The sequence below is a fragment of the Sarcophilus harrisii genome, chromosome 1, assembly GCF_902635505.1.
Source record: "Sarcophilus harrisii chromosome 1, mSarHar1.11, whole genome shotgun sequence".
NCBI lineage: Eukaryota > Metazoa > Chordata > Mammalia > Dasyuromorphia > Dasyuridae > Sarcophilus > Sarcophilus harrisii.
In genome coordinates this window covers 225,445,148-225,469,180 of record NC_045426.1, presented here as the reverse complement: position 1 = coordinate 225,469,180, position 24,033 = coordinate 225,445,148, and the positions used below count along the sequence as shown (strand labels likewise).

At 31.8% G+C, this 24,033-nt stretch overlaps 1 protein-coding gene across 2 annotated transcripts in view; it reads left to right on the top strand.

Moving 5' to 3' along the window:
* The window catches only part of LRRC2 (leucine rich repeat containing 2), a 182,406-nt gene that overhangs the window by 111,982 nt on the left and 46,391 nt on the right, over window positions 1–24,033 (top strand). For both annotated transcript variants that reach the window (XM_031937676.1, XM_031937683.1), the window contains one exon: window positions 6,729–6,865. In XM_031937676.1, coding sequence (XP_031793536.1) covers window positions 6,729–6,865 — 137 coding nt within the window. The remainder of the gene's footprint in view (window positions 1–6,728; window positions 6,866–24,033) is intronic.

Sequence of the window (24,033 nt, the reverse complement as noted above, 5' to 3'; positions counted from 1 at the left end):
CTTTATGCTTCATTATTGGAGATGATGACTGTTTTTATATTGTCTTTGTTATTGATTTTTGGGTTTGTTGCTTTTGCTTCTAAGCCTTCACAATAGCCTATTGATGGTTTTGCCTGGCTCAGATTTCTGTTCACTTAATCATTCAGCCAGGAAAATAATTTTCCTAAAACTTAGGTCCAATCTTACCATTCTCCTACATAACAAACTCTAGCAGCATCAAAAGATATGATCTGTGTCCAAAGGGGTATAAAATCAAGCGTGCCCTTTGACCTAAGAATACCACTTCCAGGCATGAATCCAAAAGAGATTTTTATATTTATATCAGCTCTCTTCTCAGGGTAAAAATTGGAAATTGAAGCTGGAAATTGATACCTATTAATTGGGAAATGGCTGAATATATTGGGATCTGTGAGTATAATGGAAATATTATTGTTCTGTGGGAAATAATGAGCAGAATGTTCTCAGAAATACTTGAGAAAGTCCTCCATGAACTCAAACAAAATGAAATGTACTGTGTACAAAGTAATAGAAATTTTGTGGGATGATCAGCTAGGAATGATTTTGCTTTTCTCAGCAATACAAAACAAAAATTCTGAAGGATTTATGATGAAAAATACTATCCATACCCCAAAAAAGAACTGATTGTATCTGAATACAGATTGAAGCATAAACTCTTTCTCTCTCTATTCTTCTCAACTTTATTTTTATTGAGGACTGTTTTTTTTAAGGGGGAGGGCAGAGATCTATGTTTTCTTTCACATGATTTTTGTAGAAATGTTTTGCATAATTTCACATGTGCTTTCTTAATAGGGACTGGGGGTTGGGATAAGGGAGAGAAGCTAGAACTCAAAGTTTTAAAAACAAATGTAAAAAATTTATTTTAAATGTTACTGGAGAAAACAAATAAATTAAAAAACTAGTAGCTCACTATTGCTTTTGGCATCAAGTTCAAAAACAAATAAATTAAAAAACTAGTAGCTCACTATTGCTTTTGGCATCAAGTTCAAAAACAAATAAATTAAAAAACTAGTAGCTCACTATTGCTTTTGGCAAGTTCAAAATGCCATGTTTGTCTTTCAAGACATTTTTAACCTAATATCCTCCTATCTTTCTACTCTTCTTATACATTACTCCTCACTAAGTACTCTAAGATCCAGTGACATTAACCTCCTGACTGTTCCACTAATAAGATACTCCATTTTTCTGCTTCTGGTATTTTTTGAACTATCCCTTATGCTCAGAATGCTCTTCCTCCTTAACACTACCTACTGATATCCTGGGCACTGTTTTAAAAAAAATCTGCTTCTATTAATCTTTTCTATTTGTTCTGTATATATCTTGATATACACACATATTTGATATTTGATTTGATATATATATATATATATATATATATATATATATATCTTTGTTTGCATGTTATCTTAAGTTTCTTGAGGACAGGCATTGTGTTTTGTCTTTTTTCAAAAAAATAGTTCTAGAATTCAGTACAAAAGGCTGCTAGGTTGCTCAGTGCTGGTGACTGGAATGCTGATTTTTCACTTTGAGTTCAAATTTGGCCCCAGACACTTATTAGCGATATCACCCTGGGCAAGTCACATAACCTTATTTGCTTTGATTCCTCATCTATAAAATGAGCGAAAAAAGGAAATGGCAGACTATTACAGTATCTTTGCCAAGAAAACTCCAAATGGGGTAATGGAGAATTGGACATGAGAGAAAGGATTCAAGAACAACAAAAATTTATCCAGATGATACTCAGTTTTTCATTCAAGGACATATCAAAACAACTAAGAGAAGACAGTTAACCATAAACATTCACTCAAAAATATAATTTGGGGATTTAAAAAAAATTTCAAGATTTGTCACCATCGAAAGACAAATTATATCAGGAAACAAATTGTTCCAGAATTAAAGAAATTTCTGAATGGAGATATAACACCACAATACAATGTATACCATCTCATATGTCACCAACCCATACCAGGGTTAAGAAATTTATCCAGTGGGGCAACTAGGTGACACAGTGGATAGAGTACCAGCCCTGACGTCAGGAGGACCTGGGTTCAAATCTGATCTCAGATACTTAACACTTCCTAGCTATGTGACCTAGGGCAAGTCACTTAGTACCAATTGCCTCAGCAAAAAAAGAAAAAGAAAGAAATTTATTCAGCAAATTGAGAAAAAGCATGTTTCAATGGTCTTAGAATTTATGTGATTTATAGTATATTAAAATCCTATATAATGTAATCAAGGCTAGACTCTAAAACTTTTATAATAAAAATATATATGTACTTTGATAATGAAGAATAAGAGAATATATCAAAATATTGTGACTCCCTTATCATTACCAAATATGATCTCAATTATCTTCACAAAAATTCTGTGAGGCAGATGGTATTATAACACTTACATTACAAGCGAAGAAACTGAATCAGTCAGAAGTTAAAAGACTTGCTCAGTTTGAATTCAGATTATGCTGCTGTGGATAGTTCTGGGCTTTTAGTCAAATTTGACTCCTCTTCCTGAGTTCAAATCCAGCCTCAGACACTAACTGTGTGACCCTGGGCACATCACTTAATCCCAGTTGCTTTGGTTTCCTTATTTATAAATTGAGTGGGAGAAGAAATGGCAAACTACTCCAGTATCTTTGCCAAGAAAATCACAAATAGGTCATGAAGAATCAGACACAATTGAAAAATTACTAAACAAATTCTTAACATCAACCCCAGCTCTCTGTGCAATTAACTACAATATTGCATATGAAATTTTAAAAAAATTGGAGGGGAGGATTCCGGGAAGAGGGTGGAATAGGTTGGTAAATTTCAAACTCTCCAGATTTAACTGAGGTGAACAAATTTGCACCTTGATGCAAACATAGACTCGTGAAAAATCAAGAAGATGGGTCAGAACAGGGATCCTCCTGATAATACAACCCAGAAGATCAGAAGAAAGATCCTTGGCCAGGATTAATATGAGTGAAGTGCAAACATCTCTGGGCTATCTCTGCAAAATCACCAAGTAGGGAGCTAGATGCTAGGCTGAATGTCAGCAGGAACCACAGAAACTTTCACTTCCTGGACAGGGAGTCAGGGGCTGAGTCCTAAAGACAGAGGGAACCATGGCTGATTAGGAATGCCAGGCTTAGCTGTGCAGTAGGGACATAGCCCTGGGCAAGAAGGAACCAGCATACCCATGAGTGCAGAGGCAGTGGGGCAGGGAGGCTGCTGGCTGCAGATGCTTGCTGGAGTGGGGAGTTCTTGATTTGGTTCTAGTGAGAAGGGAGAACTGAAGTGAAGCTAGAGACGCCATTTCCCTCCTGCCCCAGCATTAGAGGTATTTACACTAATTTACTAATTAGTGTATTAAAAAAAAAAAAAAAAGAATTGGCAAAAAGGAAAAACCCAACCATAGAAACTTACTATGGGTACAGGGAAGATCAAGGTTCATCTTCAAAACAGAGAGTTAAGGAAAAAAATATTCTATGCCAAAGAGTAACATGAAATGGCTCCCTGCCCAGAGAGAATTTATAGAAGAACTCAAAAAAAAAAAAAAAAAGAATTTAAAAATCAAATGAAAGATGTTGAGGAAAAATAAAAAATAAAATAAAATAAAAACCATCCAAGAAAAACTAGATTATGAAAAATAAGTTAACCAACTAGAAAAGGAGATACAGAGACTCAAAGATGAAAATTAGAATTGGCCAGTGAAGCTATAAGAGTCTAAGAAATAACAAAACAGATTATAAAGAATAATAAAAAAAAAAGAACAGAATGTGAAATATCTTATAGGGAAAACAACAGATGTGGAAAACTGCTCAAAAAGAGAAATTATAAGAATATTTGATTTTCTGAAAGTTGTGAACAAAAATAAGAACCTTGACACAATAATGCAAGAACTAATTCAAGAAACTTGTCCTGAAGTGATAGAACATGAAGGGAAAGTGGAAATAAAAATAATCCATTGATCACCATCTCAAAGAGATTCTTTGTGAAAAACACATAAGAACTTTATTGCCAAATTTCAAAATCCGCAGGTAAAAGAGAAAATTTTGCAAGAACCAAGAAAAACAGTTCAAATACACTGGAGCTACAGTTAGAATTGTACAAAATTTTATCAACAGCCACAATAAAAGACTGCAGGTCCTGGAATCATATCTACCAATAATCAAAAGACTTAAGCCTGTGGCCAAAAATAACATATCCAGCAAAATTATAATTTTGAATTATATGTATTCAATATTGAATGAGAAAAAAATAGACATTAAATGAACTTGAAGATTTCCAGTTCTTTCTATCAATCAAACCCAAACTTAATAGAAAATTTAGCATATAAGAGCCAATATCAAAGATCAATCTCAATAAACTTAACAACTACAAATTATTTTTTTAATGGCTAATATATACCATATGTTTAAGATAGACATTAACAATGGAGTAGTTCAAAAGTAAATTTGGGGTAGAGTTAAGGTAAACATAGTAATTATGTTATACAAATATATATATATATATATATATATATATATATATATATATATATATATATTTCTTAACTATAGGCTGCTTAGGTATGAAAGGGAGAAAAAGAATAAAGTAAAAAAGGTGCACAGCAGAGAATAAAAGAACAATTTACAAGGAAGTAAAGAAAAGATAGACTCTCATGAATATAATTTCTTCTACTAATATACATATACTTTCTTAATCTGGTAATTGGTAAATATTTTGAATCCTCTCTAATGTTCTATTGGGCACATGAAAATGTTCTCTTTTGTTTTGTTTCATTTTGTTTTGTATTCCTTTTCTGTTTTTATTTTTATTCTATTTTTCTTTTTCTTAATCTTTTTTAAATAAAATAAATTTTAAAAATTAAAATATATAAAAATTGTAAGCTTCATAATATAAGAACTTAATTATTTTACTTTGTCTTAGTTACTTTGCATACTAGTACAATTTTTGTAGTAACTCTACTTCTTCCAGATTTATTTTGAATTAGTATATAAATCTAAAAATAGGTCTATGAATATTTATCTAAGGTTGAATGAAAATGTGTTTCCTTATAAAATTTATTTATACATTTTTCTGAATATACTAATGGAGGTATTTTTTTGGTTGGCTTGTTTTTTTTTTCCTCTCATGGTAATGACAATATTTGTAAAATTCAAAAAGTTCAACTGAAGTAGAATTTAAATTCTACATGTCTTTGGAAAATCCATAAATATTTCAGGAACATGAAATTAAGTAAATATAAATTATAACTCCTTCATCTTCAGTGTTGTTTTGCAAAGTGAACTGGGAAATTCAGTTTCTTCTTATTATCCCTTTTGATAATCGTTTTTATTTCCTCAGTCTTGCATATCACTTAAAAAAGGTCCTTATCAATATATTTATAATGTATTGCAATGTAATTTTAGGTCTTCAATGTATGAGATATCTCTCTACTAGACTGTAAGCTCCATGAAAGCAGGAACATTTTATATTTTCTTCAGCATCTACATCATAATGCTTCTAATTATTGCTAAATAATGATTATTGAATTTTAAATATGTATTAATCATTTGTAGGGAATGATATGATCTCTATCCAGGTTGTCCCAAAAGTTACAAAAGCTATAAATTGCAGCAAGACTTTTGGGACACCTAGTATAGCTATAGATACTCTTTTTCTTTCTCTCTCTCCCCCCCACCCTCCCATCTCTCTGTTTCTCTATCTCTTTCAGAAATGCATAGTAATTTAAAAAATTCTCAAACAATGTACAAAGAAACTTATCCTGTGGCTGGATTGTCTCAGATTGTTGTATGAAGTGACCAAGAAGTCAAGTGACATATTTAGTATTCTATAGCCAGTCTGAGGTAGGATTTGAAAAGAGGACTTTCAGAATCTTAAGTCACTACATCAAGCTATCTCTATTAAATTATGCAAAGTAAGCACTTACTGTTTATTGAATGTAAACAAAATTAATTGAAGGAATTGAAAGCAGTTGTTCATTAAAAAAAATAAATTTAGCTCGATGCAATAGACATTTTTTTGAATGTTTAGCACTTTTGGTAACTGAAATAAATAGCATCCTCAAAAGAAGTAGCATAAATATTCTCTCAAATCAATTATGCAATAGATGAGGTGAAAATAATTCAAGAAATAATTAAGGCGAATTCATGTAAACTAGAGAGGGAATTAGTTATTATAAGTCCATACATGGATATTATTAATAATATGACTGGTTGCTTCATATTTTAACTAACTTTTCTTGCTATCTAGGTCTTAAATTCAGTTGTTTCTATGCTTTTTAAGAGAGGGTTGTCAATTTGTAAATGTAACATATTTTAAAATTACCAAATCTTTTCAACTGTTTATTTAAAATATTTATGCTCTCTAAATTTTGGTGCTTTGGAGCAAAACATGAATTGGCCCATTTAGGGTTTACCAAGTGACAAGCACTATGCTTGATCTTGAGATGGAATATAGGACAATAAAAAAAGCATGTCTACTACTTGGAGGGTTCATATAATTTCATTGGGAAGATAAAAAAGGGCAAAATAACAAAAACACTGACAAATTATTTTACAACTTATGATCTTGGCAAAATATATGGGAAATTACATATTGATCTGCTCATAGACTATTCAATTTTTAATTCCATGTAGAATTATTATTTATGCAAATATTTCATAAATGACTTTGTTTCTTTCAAATGACACCTGTTCAACTGATGGCAACATTCTATGGCAACAGGTTATTTGAAGAGCCTGAAAGAACTCAATGTGAGTTTCAACCATCTGAAGAGTATTCCTCCAGAATTAGGAGACTGTGAAAATCTGGAGAAACTGGATTTGTCTGGAAATCTAGAATTAACGGAGCTTCCATTTGAAGTAAGATATATCCATTTCTATGTGGAGATTTGTTTTTATTAGAATTATGGAGCTAGTTCATTTTACTTGACATAAAGTACAGGGAGGTATTTTTATAAACTAAACTCGATTTTATTAAAACTAATCATTCATCTGTTTTAATTTTCAGACCATAAAACAATTTATTGAAGACTTATAAAGGAAATCATTTAGGACTTTTATATAAGGCAGGTTAAAGAAAAAATTACAATGATATCAAACTAGCAAGTATGAAAATTATAGGTTTGAGGGTCAATTTCATGCTAAGAAGTTCTTTTGTCCAAGGCAAAAGAAGACAATCAGCCTATCATGAAGCATAATATATCCATGATGGAAATGGATCTCAGAGAATATCTAGTACCCAAGTACCAGCAAACAAACAAAAACTTCTATTTTTCTTAGGTTTTTCCAAATGATGATAAATGAGAGGTTTTGTGAAGATTAAATAAGATAGTGTTTGTAAAGCAAATGTAGCAAAATGTCACATTTTGCTTATAGCTGGATTGATCTGTTGAAAATAAGAATAAATCTAAGTTTGGCTGATATATGGAGGTGACTGTGGAGAGCTGAGATACAAAGGTCTGGGAAAAGCACATGTCAGGGAGAGATTTAGTGGTAGGGAGGTTTTTATTTTGAGTTGTTTTTCAGTTGTGTCTGACTCTTTGTGAACCTGTTTAGGGTTTTCTTGGCAAAGATATTGGAGTGGTTTACAATTTCCTTCTCCAGCTCATTTTACAGATGAGGAAACTGAGGAAAACAGGTTTAAATGACTTGGCCAGTGTCTTACAGCTAGTAAGTATCTGAGGTTGTATTTGAACAAAGGAACAGGATGTTTTCCAACTCCAGACTTGGTATTTTATCCATTGTATCATCTAGCTGCCTCACCAGAAAAATTAAGAAAGAAAAATGGAAGGATTACAATTTGTGAGATATGATTCTGCAAAGTTTCAGTACTCATTGTATACGTGTGTGTGTGTGTGTGTGTGTGTGTGTGTAAGTGTATGTGAATACTAGAGTTCATCACATCACTGACATTGTTTACTATACGTTATCTTGGGCAAGTCCTTTAATACTCTGGATCTCAGTTGCCTCATCTGTAAAATGAAGACTTTGGACTAGATGATTTGTTAGGTCTGTTTCTGTTCTGGATATTATGTTTGCCTTGGATTAAAGAACTTTTTAGTATGAAATTGACCTAAACGTCTCTGTAATTTTTATATTTGCTAGTTTGATGCCATTGTAATTTTTTCTTTAATCTGTCTTATATTAAAATCCTAAATGATTTCCTTTACATGTTGTCTTCAATAAATTGTTTTATGGTCTCAAAACCAGGCATTTTCTACGTGTGATAAAAATGGGAATGGAAAAAGAAGAGAGACTGATTATTGAAGATATAATTCAGTTCCTAGAGTTCTGATGATCTCATAAACCTTTGTAATACAGTTAGAAACTTTAGACTGAATTATATCCACCCAATTAATCTCTCTGAACCTATTATCTATTGTCTTATCACGGTCTCCACATCCATTTTTCTAAGTACAAAACCACAGTAAAATTAGAACATAACCCTTTCAAATAGGGTGAAATTCGCCTGCATCTTAATAAAGTGGGTTTGACAAGGGAATTGGACTTTAATGCAGAACTAGATAGAATGATGTCTTAGGGTTCCTTATTATTTAACATTTTCATAGCATTTTATGCTTGTAATTTAAAACACATTTTTCATAAGTATTTACTTGCAAATTTTTATAATGGTTCAGCTATAATGGGGAGGAGAAGGTGAAAAGCACAGCTTCTATGTGCCAGGCACTGTGCTATGTTCTTTATAAACATTGTTCATTTAATCTTCCTAAAACCTCTCAATTATCCCCATTTGGAGAAAAAAAAAAACTAAGAAAAATAGAAAGTTTTTTGTTTGTTTGTTTTTATTTTTATTTTTAAAGAAATTTGCCCAGGGTCATACAGTAGTAAATGTCTGAGGTCATATTTAAATTTGTGTTTTCTTGACTGCAGGCCCAACTCTCCATCCTCTGTAATAACTAGTTTCCCAATGCTTTTCAATGTTGTTTCTTAAAATAAATCTTTATTGATATTTTCTATCTCTTATATCATCATAATTTCCTATGAATTCCTCCCCCTCCCAGAGAGCCATTCCATTTGACAAATAGAGATAAGCAATATATTGAGAAAATCCAACAACACATGCAGGGTATAATACCTATGGGTCTCCTGTCTCCAAGAAGAGATAGGTTAGGGATGTCTTCTTATTTCTCTTCATTTGAATTCTCATTGATCTTTATAATTATGTTATATTTACTTTTTATTTTCACTATATTTATGGTAGTTATCATTTATATTATTTTCTTGACTGCATACTTCACTCTGCATCAGTTCATATACAAATTTCTATGCTTTTACTATTTTTAAAAATTTAAATTAATTTAATATTTTCCTCAATTACATTTAAAACAATTTTTTACACTTTTTTTTTTGTTAACCCTTTTGAGTTCCAGATTCTCTCCATTATGCCCAACCCCAACTCCAATGCGAAACATTTCCGTAAAAGTCCTCTTGTGGAAGAAAACATAGATCTCCCACCCTAATAAAGAAAACCCTCAAGAAAAACAAAATTAAAGAGAGATAGAGACAGACAGAGAGATAGAGACACACAGAGACACAGAGTGTATGCTGCCATCTGTATTCAGACACAATCAGTTCTTTCTTTGCTTATAGATAAGATTTTTTTTATCATATTTTCTTCAGAGTAGTCATGGATCATTGACTACTGAGAACAGTAAAATCATTTATAATTGGTCATTTCAGAGCATTGCTATTACTTTGTATAGAGATCATTTTACTTTGCTTGAGTTCATGGAAAACTTTCCAGCCTTTTTTTTTTTTTTTTTTTTTGTTGTTCTTAAAACATACTGCTTATCATTTGCCATAGAATAATATTCCAAGACAATTACATACCAAAATTTATTCAGTCATTCCCCAGGTGATAGGCATCTGCTTAGTTTCCAATTTTTTGCCCTGAGAAGAGAACTGCTACAAATAATTTTGTACATATGTCTTTTTCTTTTCCTTTATATGCTCTTTTGCTATTCATTCCTAAAGGTAGTATTGCTAGGTTAAAGGATATGCATGAATTTATACCCCTTTGGGTACAGCTCATATCTTTTGATCATTTATCAATTGGGACATACCTCTAATTTTTTTTATAAATTTGACTCAGTTTCCTCTGTTTGAAAAATAAGGCTTTATCAGAGAAACTTGTTTCAAAATTATTTTTACAATTGCTATTGCTAATTGTATTTCTCTCATTTATTCTATTCTCTCATCATGACCATCCTCAAAAGTGTTTTACTTTTGATCACTCCCTCTCCCAATATGCCTTCTCTTTTATCACTTTTTCCCCATCCCATATCCCATTTCCTTTCTATTTTTTTTTCTGCAGGGTAAGGTAGATTTCTATATCTATATTGAGGCACATTATTTCTTTCAGCACAATAATATCCCACAATTTGTTTAGTCATTCTCCAATTCTCAGGTATCTACTTTGCTTGCAATTTTTATCTATTACAAAATGTGCTGCTAGAAATAACCTGCAGCATATGAGTACATTTTTTTCTTAATGTTGAGGTTCAAAGAAATTCCAAAAGGTTTGGGTTTCAGACTGGTGTCTCAAGGTGTCTCTAAAGAATTTGTAGGCTTGAATCCATCTCTAAGTGAAGGGGCAAAGTTTGTTGTAATTGTAGTACCAATTGAAACAGGCTAAGTTCCAAAAGAATTTAGCAAAGAATCAGAAGCAAGAAGATACATTTAAAGGAAAAAAGAGAGATCAGGTGCTTCATGTCACTGATATGCTAATTTTATGGCTTAGAGGTAGAATTGAGGAGTGGTCTTGGAGTTGGGGTTGAAGAGCAGTTTGGTATGCACCTCATTCTTGAATTCTATGGCTTAGAGATAAATTTGAAGAATGGAGTTAATAATGAGGAGTGCACCTCATTATTGTCTCAGAAACTTTGTTATTACTGACCAACATTTGTTATCTGACAGTCAGCATTTTTTGTGGAACTATAGCACTCCCAAGGCCAGGTGGCCTTAGGGTTAGTGCCACATTTTCCCTTGAAGCTGCATCCCATCATTAATAACTTCCTGGAGTACAAGTTCAGTAAAGGAGTTTCTGAACAGAAGAACATAAACATTTTAGCCACTTTATTTGGATATTCCAAATTGCTTTCCAAAACATTCTTTGCCATTTCATAGCTTCATCAACTATATATTAGTGAGTTCATTTTGTTTTGCTACCACTACAATATTGACTGTTGCCATTGTTGGGGGTCATTTTTGCCGGTTTGCCAGTCTAGAAGGTATAAGATAAAACCCTTGGCTTTTTTGTTTGTTCGTTTTGATTTGCAAGTGTCTTAATTATTAGTGATCTGGAGCATTTTTAAATGCTTGTCAATACTTGGCAATTTATTGTGAGAACTGTTTATATCCTTTAAACTTTTTTCTATTGGGGAATGGCTTTTTAAAACAAATATATGTACATATAAATCCACATATACACATACATGTGTATATCCATATACACACATAATTGTTTACATATCTTGGATACCAAACCCTTTTCAGAGAAATTTGAAATAAAAATTTCCCCCCATTCTATCATTTCTCTTCTTACCCTAGATACATTAATGTTATCTGTGCAGAGTTTTTCAGTTTCAAGTTTCTTCTGCTGCTGTAAACACAGTATTATATTCCTTAAGTTATTTTAATCTTTTTTTTTAAACTGTCTTTGTTCCCACTGGCTCTCTTATCCACAGCTCCAATGTCCTTTTCTCATTTGATATTTTCCCTTCCACTCTTCCCCTTCAGCTAGTCCTTACTGTTCCTTAGCTTTTAAATTTATTTTAACCCTTTCCAAAACGAATTTTTCTTATTCTCTTAATTATCCATCTATTTTTTCTGTTTACTCTATACCTTTATTCTCAGAATCATGACCCTTATAATTATGTAGTCTCTTTTCTCTGTATTCTTCTTGCTAGTATAACTTCTAAGATAATTCCTTCTAGGTTCTTCCCTTCAGGCACTTTCTATCATTGCCTAGTATGGCTTGCTCCCTTTTCCATTGTGCCCCATTTATAAGATGACAATTATTACAAGTGACAGCGAGGATATAGCCCCTTGTTAGGGTCCTCCCCCAACACAGCCTTGATTATACTGTAGTCCATCATTGATCTATATCTGCTGTTGTTGACTTTTTTTTTTTTTTTAATATTTGCCTAGAAATCTCTTCTGGGTTCTAATCATCCTCAGAGGTTGCAAGTCCCCATTTCCCACTTCTTAGTACAACAGACTTTTCAAGCACCAAATTTCCTAAACTTCATCCAGTATAAGATCCTCATCTTCTTTCCAATACCAATTTCATTCACTTATAGCAATATTTCTAAGTGGAACTCCCTTCTACCTTGAAAGAAAGACATATTTTCCTTTTCATTCCTCTAAAATCTTCCCACTCTGATCTCTACTTCTTTTTCTGAGACTAGGCCTCCTTACCCTCATTGCCAGTTCTTGACTGACCCCAGTGCAATATTCATTCTTTTCCTTTCCCTTCTTATCTTCCCCCATTTTATGTATACTCTCATGTTGTGATGTAGTTCCATAACAGAAGCATTCACCTATAGGTAAGGGGTTGATAAGTTTTGTTCATAATATAGCATCTGTCTCTTTACTGTTACCTCTGCTAGATTTCTGCCTGTGCATTTTTTCTTGTATACATTTAGAAAAAAGTCTTATACTGGTCTCGTTGTTGAAACTTAGTTGCTGTTACTGTCCTTGCCTGGGCATTTATTCACTCCTCTTCTATTTTATTGTTTGGAAGGCAGATAATCTCAATCAGTTCTGGTTTTCTCTATAAAAATGTGTCAAACTTTATTATTGAATGTCCATCTTTTGTCCTACGTGGTTAAACTCAGACTTGCAGGATAGGTCACCTTGTACTGTATCCTTAGCTTAGCGCTACTGATCTTTGGAACACATTATTTCATTTTCTCCCATTTCAATGGGTTCAAAATAATCTTGTATTATTTGAAAGTCCTTTCCTTTGTATTTGAAGGTCTTTCTCCTGATGGCTTGCAGAATCTGTTGTTTCTGAATTGAATTGATAAATTTAACTATTTGGAGTTTGCAGCATTTTTTTTTTAAGATGACCTGGGAATTCTTTGAATCTGAATCAATAGAAAGGAATTTTTAAAAAGTGATCCTTTCTAATGTTTAGGAAAGGACAATGGGAATTTCCTTTCTTCCTCCTTTTTTGAAAAGATTTTTCTCCTGATTTTGCCTCAATGTCAAGATACTAAAAATCTAATTATTTAATATCCAGTTCTTCAAAGTATAAGAAATTTAGTTTTAAAGAAGAAATTAGGAACCATGAACTTCAAAATACTTTGAAATAAATAAGAAGTTAAAAACACATCTTTCAAAAAAGGATATTAACTTTCATGTATCTAATGTTAGAATCACAGAATTTTTAGTTGATAGTAAACTTAATGGCTTTCTAATACAAATACTTTTCAAAAAAAGAATGCCCACTATAATAATGTTCAATGAATGGTCATCTAGTTCCTACCTGAAGATACTTGATAAGTGGAACCTAATATTGATCAAGTAATTTTATTTTACTCTTAGATAGCTCTTTTCGTTAAAAGGATATTCCTGCTGTCAATCCAAAATTTGTCTCTGTTGTTTTGCTCCTAGTTTTATTGTTTTGGTGCCAAACAGAACAAAGGTAGTTGTTCTTTCACAAGAGAGCTCTTCAAATGTATTCATATAGCAACCTACCAATCCCCATTCCCAACCATCTCTTCTGTAGGTTAACTAACCCCAATTTCTTCCGTTGATTCTTAAATAGCATGGATCAAATCCCATCTCTTCATAAAACAGTGAGAGACCTTGCTCATTATTTTTTCTGTGATGCATGACTTAGAAAGTAATTCCCTTTTGCTGACAGAAAGCAGCAGTAAATGACTATTTCAAAGGCATTCCCAGCTTCATATTTACTAAATAATCATGTAACATAGAAGGAATTAACTTATTAAAAGTATTTATGTATTCTAAGGTAACAAGATTTATCATGCACCTTTCATAATATTTCATTTTATTCATTTAAAAGCAAAGGAAGTTTTTATATTATTATCTTAAAATAGTTCTTTCAACATCTCTTTAAATTTACCTTTCATATAATTTACTGTTTTGAGAAATTGGGCATTATATGATTAGATTTTCATTGTATTGGCATCTGGAAAAAAGCTAGAAGGTAAGCAAAGTTAGGAGGTATTGTATTATATTGGGGTGATGGCCCTCTCTATTATCCATGAATTGCTCAGTAATTTTCAAAACTCATCAAGCTATTGAAACTGTAACATCCTTTATGAGGACAGAACTAACACTTAAATAATTATAGACCATTGGGTTGGGAACAGAACAGTTTGTTCATTCATTATTGTTGAACATTATCAAGATAGATAGCTATTTGTCCTAGTTTTAATTTCTAAGAAGTTATAGGCTCAAGTCAGAGTAGGAAAGGAAATTTGAAATTCTCCAGTTCAACTTCCTCACTTTACATATTAATGAAATGAAGTCCAAAGAGATTAAGGAATTTTTCTAATGTCACACAGGTTATAAATAGCAACATTCACATCCATATTGCCTGACTACAAAACAAAAAATCTTTCCATGATTAAATTTGGAAGCTAATGACTTATTCATTGTCTGTTCAGAGTCCAATAAACTCTAGTGTGAGAAGAAAAAATTCCTTATACTTCTGATGAAGCTTACAAAAAATTTCAAAAGAATTCCTTAGCTATAAAGTTATACATATTGAGAAAGTTGAAACTTAAATTAGCTTAGTGAAATTTATAAAGTAATGCAATTTTTTTGTGATTGATTAACAGTCACAATCTTAAAATATCTCATTTGACTATTCAATAATATTTACTAAGATGAAATTTAATAGAGAAAAAGTAACTTTTTACTCTTGAGTCAAAATAATTCCACAATACAGGATGGTGAAAGCCATGATGAAACAAAATAATTGAAAAACATTTGAAACTTATATTTGCATAATACCTTACTTTGGGATATAAATAAATTCCTGTTCTTTTCACTATATCATATGCCAACATTTCCTTTCTCTTTTTTTAATGTGTGTGCTTTGAACAATTTTTACTGGTTTTCCTTCATATGTAAAGCTCCTCTTCCTGAAAACTATAAATGTTGGTATTTCATAATGAAGGCCTGAGAATTTGTCTACATTTATATGTGTTTATCTTTAGATTCCTCTCTGATGGAGTCCAATGGTTTCTATCTATTCCCATTTGGCTCTCACTTTCTACTACATTTGAGAAACTTTCTTATATCAGAGTTTAGAATATGGTATTCAGACTTTTTCCCCCTGATATTTTGTTATAAGACTTGTTCTTTTCAGATTGATTTACTGAAGTTTTTCTGTAAAGGCAATTGTTTTGGCTAATAAAGATTTCAGTTAAAAAAATTCTTCTATTGATCACTTCTCTAATATTTCTATTGCATCACACCATTACTGCATTTTATCTTTGCCCTAATCTTGTGTGTGTGTGTGTGTGTGTTTGTGTGTGTGTATCTGTTCAATATGTTATTAAACGTCTTAACCTTTTCTTTTAAATCATTAGGCAACTGATGGCAGGCAAAAAAGATTTGAACTCAGTTCAAAGACCTGAGTTCAACTCTGATTTCAGGTACATACTACCTGTATGACTCTGGACAAGTCACTTACTCCTGTTTGTCTGTTTCTTCGTCAGTAAATTAACCCGAAGAAGTAAATTCCAAACCATTCCAGTATCTGCAAAACAAATAAAAAACCTCAAATGTAGCATTAGACATAACTGAAAATAATGATCAAAATCTGAATTCCTTTCCTGGGATTGTTATATACTCAGGAAAGCTATTTCTTCCCCCTGAGAAACTGAATTAGTAGATATATGAGACTGAATTGGAATTCAAGTTCTGCAAAGATATTTCTTGCAGTTGTTCCATTTCAATTCTTATAATTCTGTAGTTATGATAGAATTTGTTTGAAGATTTCACCTCTAATTATTTTATATTATAGCATTTCTTCATGACAATATAGAATCTTTTTTATTTACTTAATTATTCAGTTTTTCTTCTGGTTATTCAGTAGATGTTTCACAGTAAGTGTTTCTTCCCCTCTTTTTTTGATGATAATAAAGTACATTTCTTGTTGCTTTAAGGTGATAAAAGAGGAGCTGGGTTTATATATAACTCCTAATTTGATGACCTTTCTAGAAATGCATTTTTAATTTCATAATGGAAGTCAATGCAAAAAATAAAATTCACAGAACAGAAATTTAGGCTAGAACAAACATTAAAATGTTGCATTTATCTTATTAAATATATTGAAAGTATGCCAGTTACTTTTGAATCTTAGTTTTATAATGCATAGCCAATTTATCTAAGGGATCAATTTAAATTGTTTGATTTTACTTACTGATATCAAGAGAGTTCTACATGTATACTGTCTATCTGATTTTGTGCTGTACATGAATTAGTGCTACTTTGATTGATTGAAAAGATTTTTTTTTTGATAATGACAATTTTTAGTTAAAAAAAAGTCAGCTCCTGGTTGACAAGAGGGCAACTGAAGGTAATATTTCTGAAGCAACAGAATAATTTCAGTCTTTCATTAAAAAATAATCAAGAATATTGCTCCAATCTACAATCTTGACTCTTTCTCCACTTTAAAACAGAAACAAAATATATCTAACTTGTCATAAATGAGAGAATGAAAACGAGTGGAAAATAATTGCCATATTTTCCACTTCTGAAAGAAAAGGTGGTATAGTGGTAAAGAACATCAGGAAAATTGAGCTTTAAGTCCTGATTGACAAATACTGGCTTTTGTCTCTGACAAGTCAATTAACTCCTTACTGTCCCAGAAAACAGTAGAAGAGTAGTTGATCTATGTTTAAATTGATAATTAATTTATGAAATTATGAAATTGGGTCAGGCATACCTGATTCTTTGGGTATGCACTAGAAAAGATCATGATGGCAGTAGGATTGAAGCAATAATTACACTTTAAAAACTAAAGACGTGGTCAAACAACAGGAATTTGAGGTCTCACTTTAATGGGTTTTAGGAGTAACAGACTATCTCTTATATTTGCCACCTTAGAGTTAGTTCATTAATATATTTAAAACATTTCAAGTTGTTGGTAAAATATTAATTCATAGTTGATATTGTCTTAAAATTATCAGTCCCATTTGGTGATCTGCTGATCTTTACTGTGAAGGTCAGGAATTTGTCTGGGATTTACATATCATAGGTTTAAAAGGCCTTGACAGCAAAGATTAAATGTCTTTCCCTGCTTTAGCACATATTACTAGGATGGGATTTTTTGGCTAATACAGGATACAACTTAAAAATTATGCCCTTTTGATCTTTGAGACAGTTTGTATGTTATTTTCAGATTTCCCTTTGCAATCTTCATAATATTGCTCCTCTATACTACCTTTGTGTAAATTTACTTACTATACTAAATAAGAAAGGAGGATAGTCAGAGGGACTAGAACAAGATACAATTTTAACACAGAACTATTAAAGGAGTTTCTTTATTGGGAGCTCAAAACCAAAAAAGTAATAAAAAACCAGAGACCCCAAATAAATGAAAAAGATAAACATTCTTTTTTTTTTTTTTTTTAACCAAAGTTAAAAAGATTAAGGAATAGAGACCTGTCAGGAAACTACTTCAAGAATCCAACAGATGGAAAGGAGGCAGAGCTAAGATGGTGGAGAAAAATCAACATAGACCTTGTCAGTTTCAGAGCAGAAAAGAGTGATTTTGGTTGCTCATAAACTCGATCACAGGAGATCATGTCTTTCCTTAGATCATACCATGTGGGAAGAACTGAAAACTTATAGGTTTCTAGAAGTATCTCTAACTGCAGCTGTACAAATCCCCTGAAACTTGGAACAGTGTACCTTCCACTGTGGAAGCAGAGTCCCATTTTAACAGAGTTAAAAGTCAAAAAATAAACTGCAAATGAGCAAAAAGGAAAAAAAAAAAAGAAAAAAAACACCTTTGACCATAGAAGATTACTATGGTGACAAGAAAGACCAAAACAACACATTCAGAAGACAACAAAGTCAAAGCTCCTACAATCAAAGGCTCGATGAAAAATATGTATTGGGGGGCAATGGAAAAGCACAAAAAGTATTTTGAAAATCAAGCTAAGAGCGGTAGAAGAAAAATTAGGAAGAGAAATGAGAGTGATGCAAGAAAAACATGAAAAACAAGTCAACAGCTTGGAAAAGGAGACATAAAAATAACAGCTTAAAAATAGAGTGGGCCAAAAAGTAATAGAGCTACAAAAAGTCAATGAGAAGAACCATGAAAAAAGAATTTTCCAAATGGAAAAGAAGGTGTAAAAGAAAATAATTCCTTAAAAATTAGAATTGAGCAAAAGGAAGTTCATGATTTTATGAACAGTCAAGAAACAATAAAACAAAAGTAAAAGAATTTTTTAAAAATAGAAGACAATATGAAATATCTCATTGGAAAAACAAGCAACCTGGAAAATAGGTCCAAGAGAGATAATTAAAAATTTTTTGAACTACCTAAAAGCCACAATTTAAAAAAGAGCCTAGATATCATCTTTAAAGAAATGATCAAGGAAAACTGACTAGAATCAGAGACTACAATAGAAGTTGAAAGAATCTACTGATCGTCTCCTGAAAGAGATCTCAAGATGAAAACTCCCAGAAATATTATAGCCAAACTCCCAAGCTTTCAGGTCAAGGAGAGAATATTGGAAGCAGTCAAAAAGGAGCAATTCAAGTGCTGTGGTGTCATAGTCAGGATAACAAAAGATTTAGCAGCTTTTATATTAAAGCACCAGAAGACCTGGAATGTGGTATTTCTATCTTTTAGCAATACCATCACAATCACTAAACCTTAAAATAAGCTGAGGTCATTGAGGAAATCAAGAGCAATAAAAATGTTTTGTTCATAATGTTTCATCAAATAGAAAAAAAAAACAAAGAAGGAACAGTAATTCTGCTGAGGATGGTAATATACAACAAAGATAAGGCAGAACTTTTCAATTCATTTTTTTTTTTCTGTTTTCTCTTCCAAAAGGAATGATCTTTAGAAAAGAAGAAAATAGGTTCTACAAACTATAGATTATATATATTCTGACATCTTTATCCTAAATCTCCCTACACTAATGTGTCATATGCTCAGAATAGGGTAGATAATTTCTCATACAGGATCTAAAAAAGTCCCTAACAGTGTTCTTCCTCCCTCATTATGAGATGATATAAATTAGTGTGACAGAATTAGCTTTTCAAAAGGGATATTACTAAAGCAATATAGTGAAAGTATGTGGTATGAAACATCTCTCCCTCCCCTCACCCCCAATCTAAGGATGTAAGATACATCCTCTTGCAAATATAGAAAGAGTCCAGGGGAAAGTGGAATCAAGCTAGAGAGCGCACTTTTCCACAGGGTCAATCAATATTTCTGAAAGTTCTTTTTGCTGAATTTCTCAACTTTTCTTCCCTTGAGTAAGGTGTAGTTTTTTCCCCTCTTAAATTTTTGTAGAATCTTGACTTCATCTGTTATCTCCTGATATAGATTCTGCTATAGTATATTTTAGAAAAGCTCCTAGGACACCAATGGGAAGATCATCATCAAGTTCACATCCAAGGCACATATCTCCTAACTCCCTGCCAAGTAGTTCCTCCTTGATTACCTTTTTAGAACACTATCTGTCAGCTATTTGCTTGATTTATTACCTCAATGACTTATATAGGATTCAAAAAGTGTGATCAAGTCCCTCACCGAATCCAGTGTTCCCTGTAGCACTTAGGAAGGGGTGTAGGACTTGTTTTAATCCAAAGAATATCAAGATGTGCTCTTACATAACAAAAAATCAAGATTAACCCTGAATTTACAAACTATAACCCAGTAATCTTGAATTCAATTGCTGATAAAATTCAAGGTTAGTATTAAGGAATTAATAGTAAACATATAGAAAAATGGTGATCACAGTGGTTGCATCAAGTGTAGATTCTGTTGTATAAACCATATCTACCATAGCCAGCATGATTAAACAAGCAAATGTATAGTTTACCTAGATTTTACCAAAGTCTTTGACAAAGTTTTTCATACTATTATTTTGGAAACATTGGAGAACTTTGAACTAGATATTAGTGCACTTATCTTGAGATTTGATATTAATAGTCCCCCTTACTTAAAAAATTTTTTTTTTATAATTTCCATTGATACATCATTGACATATTTATGTTTATATGACTCTACAAAGCTACCCACTATTTTAAAATTAACATTGGGTTAAATTATACATTAATTTGAGTAACATTGTCATCTTTAATATATTGGATTGAGTTAGTCATTTTTATTGGATACATTTCCAATTATTTATTTCTTCTTTCTTTTCTTTCTGTCAAAATTGCTTCATAATCATTTGTTGGAACTATTTGAAAGATTGTTCTAAAAGACATAGCTAGGAAGGAGTTAACTAATAGAGTGTTCCAGGGCTTGGGTCTGTGGTGTTCAACATTTTTAGATGGCATGCTTTTCAAATTTGACTATGACACAAAATAGCTAGGATATTAAAAATGTTAGATGACAGATTCAGAGTTCAAAAAGATATTGCCAGGATAGAACACTTGGTCAAGTTTGATGAACTCAAGTTCTGAATTCCAGGATATTTATTAAATCCTCATCCTACCTGACCTTAATGTAACTTTCAATAATGTTTTCTATTTCCTTCTTTTGTGTATTTTCTCCTTTCTTTTCATTTCTTGTCTCTTTTCTTGACTCTTTCATTCATTCTCACTTACTAGATCATTATGTATCCCTTGTTTTTTAAATAGTGGTATTGCACAATACTCTGATTTGGATTGTCTTCTTTTCCCTTTACATTTTCCCCTTTAATAATCCTTTCAACTCCCAGGAATCAATCATCATATCTATAGGCATGATTTTCAAATTTAAACAAACTTTATTTGTACCTATATGTATACAAAAACATATATATATATATATATATATATATATATATTAAAAAATACACACACATGTACTACACAAAAATTATTAGCTCCCTTCATGAACTTGTTTCTCATTCCCAACTGACTGCAAAACTTTAGTTTCATGTTCCCTCACCATCTCAAACTTTTATTCAAAATAGAATTCACAATATTTCTCCCGAAACCTATTTTGATAATTTTCCTTCTTTCCACAATTGATTGGCATGTCATTGCATTTTCTTCTTATTTCTAATGTTATTTTTTATGTTTAGATCATTGATTCATTTGAAATTTGTTGCAGTATATTTTTTAATGTGTGGTTCTAATTCCTCCCCCCCACTTTTTTTTTTTTTTTTTTTTGCTATATAGCAATTTAATTTTCCCAAGAGTTTCTATAGAACAGTGATTTGCTTCTTTGGTGTTGTATGATTTTGGATTTATCTAACTGCCTAATGCATACCTTTAATTCTCTATTTGGATTATCTATTTTGTTTCATAGACCTCTTTTAAAATTTTTAAGACAGAATGCTTGTACAAGATAATTTCAATGATTATCTTGAGTTTTGGCATCAAAAGCCCCCTTTGAATTTTTAAAAACTTTTTATAATTTCCTTTGATATTCTGATATGATCTATATCTTGCCACTAAATCCTAGTGGTTTTGAAGAAGGGAGTGAGTCTGGGGAGCTTGCACAGTCCTTCCTCACTTAAATCCAACTCATTTCCATGGCAGAACATTACCTCTTTCATCTATCTTACGGTCCTCTTTGAGAATGAAGGACAAAAGCTGTGCATACCCTTTGATCCAGCAGTGTTACTGCTGGGATTATATCCCAAAGAGATTATAGGGAGGGGAAAGGGACCAGTGTGTGCACGAATGTTTGTGGCAGCCCTTTTTGTAGTGGCTAGAAACTGGAAACTGAATGGATGTCCATCAGTTGGAGAATGGCTGAATAAATTGTGGTATATGAAAATTATGGAATGTTACTGTTCTGTAAGAAATGACCAACAGGATGATTTCAGAAAGGCCTGGAGAGACTTACACGAACTGATGCTGAGTGAAATGAGCAGGACCAGGAGATCATTATATACTTCAACAACAATACTAGATGATGACTAGTCCTGATGGATCAGGCCATCCTCAGCAACAAGATCAACCAAATCATTTCTGATGGAGCAGTAATGAACTGAACTAACTATACCCAGAAAAAGAACTCTGGGAGATGACTAAAAACCATTACATTGAATTCCCAGTCCCTATATTTATGCACACCTGCATCTTTGATTTCCTTCACAAGCTAATTGTACAATAATTCAGAGTCTGATTCTTTTTGTACAGCAAAATAATGTTTTGGTCATGTATACTTATTGTGTATCTAAGTTATATTTTAATATATTTAACATCTACTGGTCATCCTGCCATTTGGGGGAGGGGGTGGGGGGGGGTAAGAGGTGAAGGATTGGAACAAGAGGTTTGGCAATTGTTGATGCTGTGAAGTTGCCCATGTATATATCCTGTAAGTTAAAGGCTATTAAATAAAAAAAAAAAAAAAAAAAAAAAAAAAAAAAAAGAGAATGAAGGACAAGCCACAACAACAACATGGCCTTATTCTTTCATATTTATTATATTTATCAACATATTTATCATGTTATTTGTATGCCTCTACAAAACTACCCACTTTTTTTGTAATTAACATTGAACTAAGTTATACATTAATTTGGGTGTTATTGTCATCTTTAGTGTACTGGCTTTTTTTTCATTACATATTTTTCCAATGATTTGTTTTGCTTTTACCCTCCTATGTTAAAATCTTTTCAGAGTTGTTTTTTAACATAACTTTTGTATATATTTTGGTAGATTTTTAACTAGATATCTGAAAATTTAATTCATTACCATATTTTTTTCTAGCAATTTCTTCTTATTGTTGTTATAGCTATAAGTAAATACTGATTGCTGAGGATTTTCCATATATCCCATTGTCTTGAACAAACTATTTATACTCCTAATTATTTTGTAGTCTCATTTTCTTATATTTTTTTTATCATTTGTTAATATAAATCTCAGCTCTTTTTTTTGCCTGCAGTAATACCTTAAATTTTTTTCTATTTTGTTTTACCTAAGTAAGGTCAATAAGGTCATATTTTTAAAAATATGTCAAATATTAACATTGAAGGTGGAACATTCTTGTTTAATAACCTCCATTGTTTCTCCATTAAGATAATAGTACTTCGTTTCAAAGAAATCCTTTTTTTATCACATACTAGAAAAAAGAATTCTTTCTATATCTATGCTTTTTATGCCTTTAGAGATCATAAGTGGGTGTTACATTTTATCAATGACTTTTCTGATTCTATTAAAATTATTTTGGATTTATCTGTCTAATGCCTAAATTTAATTTTAATATTTTCATGGGTTTTCTGATCTGTTTAATTTAAACAAAAATAGCATGAACAAAAATTAACATGACTTCTCATTTAAAAATGGGAGAGAAATCTAGGTCTGTGTCTGACCTTGCCACTTCTTCAGAAAGCCATTTAATTTTTCTCAAAGTCTGTTTTTGTGGCTGTAAATGAGAGAAAACACTACTTTCCATACCTTAGCTCACAGGGATCTTCTGATGATTAACAAGAATGCTTTAACAAAGCTTGAAATGTTTCCTCCTTAGAGGAAATGTAACCTATGTTGTTCCTAACTCTCTGTATTTTAAAACCTTGAATTACCCTTCAAATGTTTTAGCCTGTCTTTCACAGAACGATTTAGAAAACATTTCTAACAAAAGGCACAGACTGACATTTAAATGTGGAAGAAAAGGAATCTAAATTTTAAAATTGTATGCTATTCTTCAATTTCTCACATATACCTTGGGCAATATAGTAAACGGATAATATGACGTTTTAGGTATTTTTTTTTTCAAAATCCTAAACGTCCTGTTTACATATTTCCAATGCTTTTGCATGGAAGCTTAGAAAATTCTAGCCATATTTAATGTTAAGTATTTCCTAGAATATATGGGTGTGCCTTATTCTTATCTT